We start from the raw sequence: 10835 nt of genomic DNA on the forward strand, positions 1-10835 counted from the left end.
TTTATTTATTTATTATTTTATTTAGTTTAAAAGTTTTATATAATTATGAATTAGGTTTATAATTCATTTGAAAATAAGCATTTAAAACATTAGTAAAAGCATGAAAATTAATACACACTAATCAATATACTTAACTCACCTCCAGCCTGTAATTGTTTTTTTTTTTTTATTCCTCCAAATAAATACTAAAAAATTAATAAATACAATATTAAAAAAAAAATATATATATATATATATAGGTGTTAAAATTTATAATATTTTTGAAAACAATATATCTGAATTATATTAAAAAAAATATATCTGGAACACGAAAACATGACATTTCTTTTGTCTCCATACATTTCAATTATTCAATTGTTGAATTTATTTATTTATTTATCAATTTAATTAATTTACGCGTCTCAATATTTAAATTTACCTTACTTTTATTATAGATATTATTATTATTTTTTATTTTTTTTACTAAACTTCTTCCCGAGCACGTGCGATGAAGCGGTAGACAATTAAGTAAAAATCAATATTCAAAATAATTCGATATATGGATTAACGATATCGTGAAAAAGGTTGTAATGCTAGAAGAATTGTTGCTGCAAAATTTAATTGATCTACGGATAATATTTTTGCAGTAAAAGTCGTAATGTCAAAGGTACCAATATCGCATAATTTTATGTCAATCTATTATAGTATCGTTGTGGTAAAGGTCGTAAAGCTAGAGGAATCATTACAGCATTATTTGAGTCGATCTATTTTTGTAGTAAAGATCGTGTAATGTCAGAGAATCGTAGAGTTTTAAGCACTTAAAGATACAAGTTTTAGAACCCATTTTATGATTTTTTTTTTCTTTAGTTTTGGTTGTTGTTAATCAAATGCGTAGATATGATGATAATTTGGAGGATGTTCGAGTAATTGAAAAAAAAAAACTTTATTAAATTTATGAACGAAACCTAGGCTTAAGTGACGGTTAAAATATACATGCAATTCTACAAATCATACCATTAAAATGAAGAGGAAATAAGACTCGAGTGCTTGGAATCTTTCAAGAATAAGTTCCGTAGCAAAAACGAAGAGAGGAGAATTCAAAAACAGGGTTGTCTGTCTTTGGAAACACCACTTCCCGTCCGACTTTTATGTGTTCAGCATGTTGCCAACGTTCATCCTGACCTTAGACCTCACTTGTGATTTCCTCTCCTCGATCCCTGAAAAAAGGTGGATGCTCCTATAGGTAGGAGCAAATTCACCTTAGGTGTTCGACACTCACTGCGAATTAATATCCAAAGATTCATTTTAACGAAAAGTTTAAAATAAACAAACATCATACATAGTCTCAAACTTTTTGATCCTTTTGGTCGATAGAAACAGTGTAACAATCAAAATCCATTGATATTGTCTGTGCTTTGGTCATTACTATCATTTAGGGAGAGGTTTCCAGACCGAAACTGGGATCTCATAATCCACCTCTTTGCTGCCCGACGTTTTTGCTGGCACTAGCTCTAATACTATTTGTAACAGCCAGAAGCTACTGCTAGCAAATATTGTTGGTTTATTTAGGGAGAGGTTTTTACACCAATACAATAAATATTTCATTCATTTCTCTAACTAATATGAGATCTTATCTGTGACTGAATGAATTTAATTTAAATTAATTGGTGATGGAGGGGAAATAATTAGTTTACTTGTAATTAATTAATTTTTGGATTTACAATTTTATTTTTATAAAAAGATATTTGAAAGTAATTTCAAGTCACTTCCAAAAGAGTATAAGTTGACTTTGTTTATTCCTCCTTCGACTATTCCCAATCTTTCTCCCATTTCTCTCTCTGTTTAGTATTAAATTGAAACTCACCGATGAGGAAACAAAGGGCGGTTTTCTTTTCATTCAGACCTTCCTCCAACCGCAATTCTTAGCCTTTTCTCCACCGGAAAACTCACAACTGCCGTTCCTCCGCGACTTCCGAGCCATGTTTTCGGCTCCTTCTCTCACCGTCGCTTTTTTCGTATCTCTCTGCTTCATTACTCTCGCGTCCGGCGCTACTCGCCTCCCGGTCGACGAAGGTACGATACGACGTCATATTGGACGCAGATCTAGTCTTCGTAACGGTAAGCGGATTTTAATTTTAATTTTAATTTTAGGTTTTTGATTTGATTTCAGTCGAGGCGCTGAGGGAGATCGGAAAGACGTTGGGGAAGACGGACTGGAATTTCGATGCAGATCCATGCGGCGGTGTTAGCAGCGGTTGGATATCGACTTCTGCGCAGTTCGACCCTAATTTTGACAATAAAGTCATCTGCAACTGCACGTTCCAGAACAATACCGTCTGTCACGTCACTAACATGTACGCTCCTTCTCTCTCTCCATCTTCACTTTTTGGTCAACTTTTTGGATCATCATTTTCGATTCTGATTTTTCCTTTTTGTTTTTTGGATTACTCCATTTTTATAATTTTTTTTTTTTAAAATTAGCCAGTAAATTGAGTATAAACTGGGTAGATGAGTCAATTAGCTAAGTTGAGTCGGGTTGATGATGAAAGTCCCACATTTTTTAATTTAGAGAATGATCGTATGTTTATAATCAAGAAATATTATTTCTGAAACCTTTTGATAAAGTCCAAAGCAAAGCCATGATAACATATAGTTAGAATTGATAATATTACACAATTGTAGGGAATCGTATTCATCTAACAGAGTAGATAATTTGATCCACCACACTTTTTATATCTAAATACAAATTTTAAATCTAAGTTCCAATTCATTTGAGTTTTTTTTTTTGAAATTAAGTTGTATATTATATAATTATTGAATTTTTGGTGATATTTAAATTATCTACTATTTTTCAAGACAAATGTTTTTTTTTTATAAAAGTATAAAAATGAAAAAAAATAATTAAAAGTTAAAATTTAATATAATGTGAAAACTATTTTTTTTTAAAGATCAAACTAATTACCATCAAAAGCTTTTATAATTAAATTTAGATGACAAAAAGATAAAATAATTTTGAATAAGAAAATAATTATTTTTTGTATAATTATTGAATTAAACCCACTTGGTATTTGATTTATTGAAGTATCGATATCAAAATAAGAAAAAAGAAAAAGAGAGAGAAAAAGAAGTTGGCGCCTCCGTTTGCCAACTAATTGCTGGTTTTTCAAATCCGGTGGGTCCCATGCGGCATCTGGACAACTGGATAAATATATAAAAATATTATTAATAAGATAAGAAATATTAAATATAATAATTAATATTGTTTACCAGTCAACTATGCCACGTAGGATCTCTTAAGTCATCTCTAACCGCGGTTCTTGTTTGACCTTAGACTTGGTTAACCATGTACACCCACGTGACGGCCTTTAATAATTATATATATATATAGAACCCATTTCTTATTTTGTAAATTTCTTTTCAGAGTATAAAAATCTTTAAACAATAATTATATACAAAATTATAATAATTTGTTTCCGTTGGTGGCATTGCAGTCTGCTAAAGGCGCAGAACCTTCCAGGTACTCTGCCACCGCAAATAGTGAGGCTGCCTTTCCTGCAGCAACTGTAAGTACTGTTTTTTGTTGGTTAATTCCTTTACCTCGCACTGTTTCTCATCTGCTTCATTCATGAATTGCCCATCATAATTCATTCCTCCTTTCTTCTCTCTTTGTTAATCCAGTGATCTCACCCGCAACTTCCTCAGCGGTCCAATCCCTCCAGAATGGAGTTCCACCAAGCTCCTCAACATGTATTTTCTATCCCCAAGTTTCTATGTTGTCTTCAGATTGTGATTCTTATGTGGCTTATGCTTATGGCTAACTTTACAGTTCCCTTCTTGGAAATCGATTGACGGGTTCAATACCAAAAACGATTGGAAACATCAGCACTCTTGTAGAGTTGTAAGTTCTGGTTACCCAATGGATTGTTTATGTTCATTTTGAGTTTTTAATTAGTGGGTAGGAGACTAATGTTACTGGTTTTTGCTCGCTTAGGGTCTTGGAAATGAATCATTTATCTGGAAGTCTACCTCCAGAACTTGGAAATTTGCCCAGCTTATCAAGATTGTAAGACCCCTCATATTTGAGTTTTGTTATTGTCTTTCAATTCTCTTTACTTATAATGATTTAGACATTTAGGATAGCTTTCTGATGATCTATCTTTACTTTTGATTGTTGTGATATAGACTTCTTACCTCAAACAACTTTTCTGGGGAGCTCCCATCTTCACTGGCAAGGATAGCCTCATTGACGGACTTGTAAGCTTTTGAAATTTTCTTGAACCCTTCATTTCGTTTGTTTAATTTTGAGAAACCGAATGAATGAATGAATGAATAAAACAATCTTCTCATTGTGACAATGCAGTCGAATTAGCGATAATAACTTCACAGGGCCAATACCAAAGTTTGTACAGAATTGGACGGCTCTTGGGAAACTGTGAGAATTTTTTCTCTAGTCTAGTTACTAACAGGTTTACTTGGTTGCTAATCTCTTAACTTACTCAACTAATTTACTTGTGACAGAGCAATTCAGGCAAGCGGATTGAGTGGGCCAATTCCTTCTGAAATTGGACTTTTGACAAACTTAACTGATGTGTGAGTTTGCCTCACGTTGCTTGTGGTTTATAAGTTAGAGTACTGCATGTTTCGATTTATTCATATTTGAGTTGCAAAATGCAGGAGAATCAGTGATTTGAATGGAGGTTCATCACCCTTTCCGCCCCTTAATACTTTGACAAAATTGAAAGCCTTGTAAGTTAATCCCTCTGTGAAAACTTGAAGAAATCCATGTACGTAATTCCAGCTATTTATTTAGTTTATGGTTGTCTATAGGATATTGAGGAGTTGCAATATAGCTGGAGGGCTACCGGACAATCTTGCTGGGTTGACAGCGTTGAAAACCTTGTCAGTAAAATTTCACTCTCTGTTCTTCCTATATGTTATATCGATTAAGCACAGTCTCATGAATTTTCAGAAGATGGTTAATTTCAATATTTCACTGCACAAACTTACGAGACAAATATCCGCATCTGTCCCTTGCTTTCATCATAAAAGAAAACCAATAGTATGCCTTGGTTTATGTTGAAATAGTAAAAGTAACTTCCTTGGGTCAGTTATTGAAATATTGGAAGTTTAATGTTTAGTTATTCTTCACTGTTCTTTGGCAAATACATTTTTATTATTTTTTTGCTAAATTTCTTCTGCAGAGACTTCAGCTTCAACAAAATTACTGGACCAATACCTGTCAGCTTTGAAGCTTTGAAAAAAGTGGATAGCATGTAAGTGAAGGAATCAGCAACTTGAAATTCTATACCTTAACTGTAGATGGTTCTTTACATAACTCGGGGGATAAGACTGAGTATTTTCCGGTTATTGTAGATCTTTTTGTTTATACTCTAATCTCAATGTGTATAGATCTCGATATTGAGTAAAATGTTTGAATTTGATCGTAACCTGGATTATCTGGTAGCAACATCTTTATAATTTCTTTCGTTAAAAAAATAAAAATAAAAAAATAAAAAAATACAATGTCCTCATTCCTATTGTCAAAACCTTATTAGTTGCACTGATAACCTGATATTTTCTTGTTTAGATATTTAACTGGAAACTTGCTAAATGGATCGGTGCCCACTTGGATGCTACAGCAAGGAGAAAGCATGTAAGTTTCTTTTCCAAATGTTATGTTCTGGTTACATAACTTGTACTGAATATTCAGAGGGAGAGAGCAAATAATATCTTATTGCACCAACCTTGAAAAGGAAAAAACATCTTGCTTAACCATTTCTTTTTCCAGTGATATAAAAAGGAAAAATTGTTAGTACAAAAGTAATGTTTTTCGTTTATTTTCTAAATAATTGACATCTGAGCGTTTTCTTTATGATAAAGTTAACAGTTTAAAAGGTTAAGTATAGTTTATTGCTCTAGTTAACATTCCTATGGTTGTTTTCTCTTTGGATGTAAGGGAAGAGCTGGCTTTTGTTCTTCCTAATATATCTGATTGTTGTTCTTTTTTACAGTGATCTCTCTTATAACAAATTTACTACTCAGAGAAATGGCCAGAACACTGGTTGTCAATCTCGAAATTTGTAAGTATGCTTTTATTTTTATATAAATTTTTTAAAACTCATGAGAAGTACTCTATCCAATCTCCTTTGTTCCATGCAGAAACCTGTTTGCGAGCTCTTCCCAGGACAATAATTCGTGAGTTTTTTTCTTCTTTGAGTTGGCTTGTTGCTTGAATTTTCTAATATTTAATGACCATCGAGCTTGTTCTTGTTTTAGCAGCGGAATAGTTTCATGTTTACCAAGCACTTGTGGAAGAAGTGAGTTGAAATCTTGTTTTTCTAGCATTGTTTTTACTATTGGAGGGATAGGGAAAATGGTAAATTTTAGAAATTATATTTGGCGGTTTTTCATTGCTGTAAGTAATGTGTAAATGCTAAAGAATAAGGAGTGCATTCAAGATCTGTCAGTAGCCTTTCAAACGTTGAAATATAGATGATGTCGCTATTTAAAAGTGGCATTGATATGTTAATAATAATTTTGAAAAAATACATTAATCAGTTTGAAACTAAATATGGTCTTGTTCTTGCAGCTTCGTACTCTCTCCATATCAACTGTGGTGGGAAGGAAGAATTAATTAACGGAACAACCACATTTGTTGCAGACATAAACACTGGCAAATCATCATTGTTTTTCCAAGGTGGAGAAAATTGGGGATTTAGTAGCACTGGTAATTTTATGGACGACGATCGCTCAACAGACGACTTTATTGCATTAAATATATCCGCTCTCTCAATGCCAAATCCTGAATTGTACGTGAGGGCACGTATTTCACCGATTTCTCTTACTTACTATGCATATTGCATGGGTAGTGGAAACTACACAGTAGGCCTCCATTTCGCTGAGATAGCGTTTACTAATGACAAATCTTATAGAAGCCTCGGCAGACGGTTATTTGATGTCTATGTTCAGGTAAATCGATACTGTGGCTCAGATCATGCAGAAATTATCTGATATTTAGCGCCTTTTAGTATATCTTTGTATAATATTTTTCTGTATGGTTAGCTTCTTCTGGTACCGAATTTACTGATTACTTCGTTAGCTTGAATTTTTTTATTTATTTATCTCCAATGTTGCAGGGAAAGCTGGAGTTGAAGGATTTTAATATTGCAGATGCTGCAGGTGGTATTGGCAAACCTATTGTAAAGAAATTCACCGTTCCTGTGACTAATGGTACTATAGAGATTCGCCTATTTTGGGCCGGGAAGGGGACAACTGCAATCCCTGTGAGAGGGGTTTATGGTCCTTTGATTTCTGCCATTTCGGTTGATCCTGGTTGGTAGTCCCATTTTTCGGCCTAGCCTTTATTTGATGACAAGTTTTTGTTACTTGTATAAGTCTGTCTGTAACCTTATTAAACTATAGTAGGTTTAATATAATTATTGTTTCCTTCTGTCCAAACAGACTTTGTGCCACCATCAGAAGGTGGAAAGGGCATATCTGCTGGTGCAGTGGTTGGAATTGTGGCTGCTGCTGTTATCTTTGTTATAATCTTTGTTCTTGGAGTCTTGTGGTGGTTAGGCTGCCTAAGAAAGAAAAGCACACTTGAACAAGGTAAATTTTAAAGACTTTTTCAACCTGTCTTTGAATCATATATATTGTCCTGATGTCGAGAACGTCCACATTATTATGCTGATAGAAAGATCATCAATTTAACTTTTTCACTTTTATATGCTTGTTTTACAGAGTTGAAGGGTCTAGATCTAGGAACAGGTTCATTTCCATTAAGACAAATTAGAGCTGCCACGAACAATTTTGATGCTGCCAATAAGATTGGAGAAGGTGGTTTTGGTCCTGTCTACAAGGTGTTACTGTTGTTTGGATTTCATTATTTCATCATTTCTTCCATAGATTTTATATTTTTGGTGTTAAGTTCTGTGTTTGGAATTGCAGGGTGTTCTTCAAGATGGCACTGTAATTGCAGTGAAGCAACTTTCTTCCAAGTCGAAGCAAGGAAATCGCGAATTTGTGAACGAAATAGGCATGATATCTGCATTGCAACACCCACATCTAGTGAAGCTTCATGGGTGCTGTATTGAAGCAAATCAACTTTTGCTAGTATACGAGTATCTGGAAAATAATAGCCTTGCTCGTGCCTTGTTCGGTAAATAAATATATATATTTTTAAAAAAATTATAATGGTGATGACATTAATGGATGTAATAAGCATCTCTGCAAATTTGGTATATTATAGGACCTGAAGAATTCCAACTGAAACTGGATTGGGCAACTAGGCAGAAGATTTGTGTTGGTATAGCTAGAGGTTTAGCATATCTTCATGAGGAGTCAAGACTAAAGATTGTTCACCGAGACATTAAAGCTACCAACGTTTTGCTCGATAAAAATCTCAACCCCAAGATTTCTGACTTTGGTTTGGCGAAGCTGGACGAAGAAGAAAATACACACATCAGCACGCGGGTTGCTGGAACCTTGTGAGTTACCATGCATACTTTTACAATGTAGAGAAATGATTTGGGGGCGGTTTCAAGTCTGATTAATTACTCCAGTACGAATGTTCATGTAATATTTAGTCTGATAACGATGGGATTGGTCGGTAACAAATGGAATCAGAGCCAGACACCGAGCAATGTGCCAACGAAGACGTTGGGCCCCCAAGAAGGTGAATTGTGAGATCCCACATTGGTTGGAGAGGAGAACAAAACATTCTTTACAAGGGTGTGAAAACCTCTCCCTAGTAGAGGGAAACTCCAAAAAGGACAATATTTGCTAAATTTGATGAGATTTATTATCCAAATATTCACACCATCCTTCCAATTGTTTTGCAGTGGGTATATGGCACCAGAATATGCCATGCGGGGCTACTTAACCGACAAAGCAGATGTTTACAGCTTTGGCATTGTGGCTTTGGAAATAGTCAGTGGTCGAAGCAACACAAGTTACCGAACCAAGGATGATTGCTTTTACCTTCTAGACCATGTGAGTTAACTCCGTCTTTTATACCTTGTGCACATCCCTTGTGTTCTATTATAATTTTTTACACCAGAAGTTTTTAGAGAACATATGGTCCTGTTTCTATAACCATGTCATGCAATTTTGATGCGGGGTGTCACAATCGCACTCTTATGGACTGTTTGTAAGCGATTGTGCGGTATTCACTCTCTCCACCGTGTGAGTCAGCCTACTTGATGGGCTCGAAATCGTGTCATCTTCGGCCTGACGACGTATACCCAATCTCTAGCCCTGCTTTGAAAAAAAAGTTTAAGAAAACGGAGATAGGGAGAACGTTATATGGGTGGTATAAGCAAAGAAAGAAACACCACGACTTAAATAATAAATAACTCAGGGTAGAAAGAATTGACAACTAGTTGCACCCCCTATGGTATATTATGAGGCATTTCATGTCTACTAGGTAGACATAATTCGGCCAAAACGTCAGTATGACCGTGACACGGAACACAAGTTTGTTGTAGGTTTTAAACTCAGTTACATTCGGTTACTTATCTGCTATGGGGAATAATGCTTTCCACAAATCGATAATAGTTATGCTGATTTTGATCTTGGATTTGCTAGGTTTGACTATGACAACCAAACTTGTGGCGTTGTGTTCTATTTCCTAAGTTTTGATTGAGCTGATTACTCTGGAACATGATGTTTTATACTAGTAAATGAAACCTGTTATCAGAGCTAGTAGACTGAAGCCATTTTTATCCCTCTATTCTCAGGCTAATACTCTAAAGGAGAAGGACAGTTTACTAGAGCTCGTGGATACGCGGTTAGGCTCCGAATTCAACAAGCGAGAGGCGATGACGATGATCACTGTTGCTCTACAATGCACGAACGTCATTGCTGCAGACCGACCTACCATGTCATCCGTGGTGAGCATGCTGGAAGGGAAGATTGCCGTAAAGGAGGTGGTTTCAGATCCTAGTGTCTCAAAACAAGATATGAACGCAATGTGGAGCCAAATCTATCGGCAGAAAGGGGAAAACACGGGCGAGGGTCAGACGCAAAGTATGTCGATGGACGGTCCGTGGACTGGTTCTTCAACTACTGCCAGTGATCTCTACCCCATCAACATGGATTCTAAATACTTGGAGAATAGGAACTAAGGTTGAGATGATTTTTGGTTGCATATATGTAACTATGTTGTTAGCCTTCAAATGCCTTTGCTTACTTTTTGCTTGTTCTACAAATTCTTTTTCACCTGTTTATGTGGCTGTACTGAGAGCCAAAATGGCCAATCCTTGTATATTTCAAATTCTTACAACTTTGTTGTTTTAAAACAATGTTTAAATGAATGTTAAATTGATGTTTAATTTTTTTATTATTATAAGTAAATTATTGTTGCGTTATGTTAAAACAAAAAAATAATTGATTGGTTGGTAAGAAAGATAATGTAAAATTTAAATCTTCAAGAGCCAACATTTTCGCATACATTGAAATAATAATAACGTTAAATTTTAACATTTCATGAAAAAAAAATACCAATTGGAATAAGGAAAAATTAATTGATTGGTTTCATTTTTTTACTAAGTAATAAATACTTTTGATTACTAACTTTATTTTCTATATTTGAAAATTTTATAGTAATAATGGTGAGATCTTACCTCCGTTCCTTGGGAATAAAACATTTTTTTTTTTTGTAAAAATGTAGAAACTTCTCCTTACTAGACGCGTTTTAAAACCGTGAGGCAAACAGATATACGTAACATATTAAAACGGATAATATCTATTAGTAGTGAGCCAATAATTGATTGTCAATTTTTATCATGTAATGACACAGAGAAAACATGGTTAAACTCAACCCAACTTATACCATTTGTGTTGGGTTCAAATAA

General features: G+C 34.5%; 1 protein-coding gene across 2 annotated transcripts; it reads left to right on the forward strand.

Moving 5' to 3' along the window:
- Positions 1–1783: 1783 nt before the first annotated feature.
- On the forward strand, positions 1784–10315 carry LOC111480455 (probable leucine-rich repeat receptor-like serine/threonine-protein kinase At3g14840). Of its 2 annotated transcripts, none has more exons than XM_023125501.1 (24): positions 1784–2052; positions 2150–2333; positions 3471–3542; positions 3658–3726; positions 3806–3877; positions 3971–4042; positions 4162–4233; positions 4340–4411; positions 4498–4569; positions 4654–4725; positions 4807–4878; positions 5181–5252; positions 5567–5632; positions 5991–6059; positions 6139–6174; positions 6256–6296; positions 6569–6948; positions 7116–7311; positions 7441–7590; positions 7723–7841; positions 7930–8140; positions 8231–8468; positions 8823–8973; positions 9720–10315. In XM_023125501.1, exons 1-24 carry the CDS (start codon positions 1959–1961, stop codon positions 10104–10106), a joined length of 3039 nt encoding a protein of 1012 aa, XP_022981269.1. In that variant the 5' UTR covers positions 1784–1958; the 3' UTR covers positions 10107–10315. The 2 variants fall into 2 exon arrangements, with proteins under 2 accessions (XP_022981269.1, XP_022981270.1); XM_023125502.1 differs by having other exon boundaries at positions 6259–6296.
- Positions 10316–10835: the final 520 nt, after the last annotated feature.

Source organism: Cucurbita maxima, unplaced genomic scaffold (genome assembly GCF_002738345.1).
Source record: "Cucurbita maxima cultivar Rimu unplaced genomic scaffold, Cmax_1.0 Cma_Scf00006, whole genome shotgun sequence".
Lineage (NCBI taxonomy): Eukaryota > Viridiplantae > Streptophyta > Magnoliopsida > Cucurbitales > Cucurbitaceae > Cucurbita > Cucurbita maxima.

Coding starts and splice junctions, on each gene's coding strand:
- LOC111480455 (XM_023125501.1), top strand. CDS start 1,959: ATGTTTTCGGCTCCTTCTCTCACCGTCGCTTTTTTCGTATCTCTCTGC. Junction 5,633..5,990: donor CTACAGCAAGGAGAAAGCAT/GTAAGTTTCTTT, acceptor TCTTTTTTACAG/TGATCTCTCTTATAACAAAT. Junction 8,469..8,822: donor ACGCGGGTTGCTGGAACCTT/GTGAGTTACCAT, acceptor ATTGTTTTGCAG/TGGGTATATGGCACCAGAAT.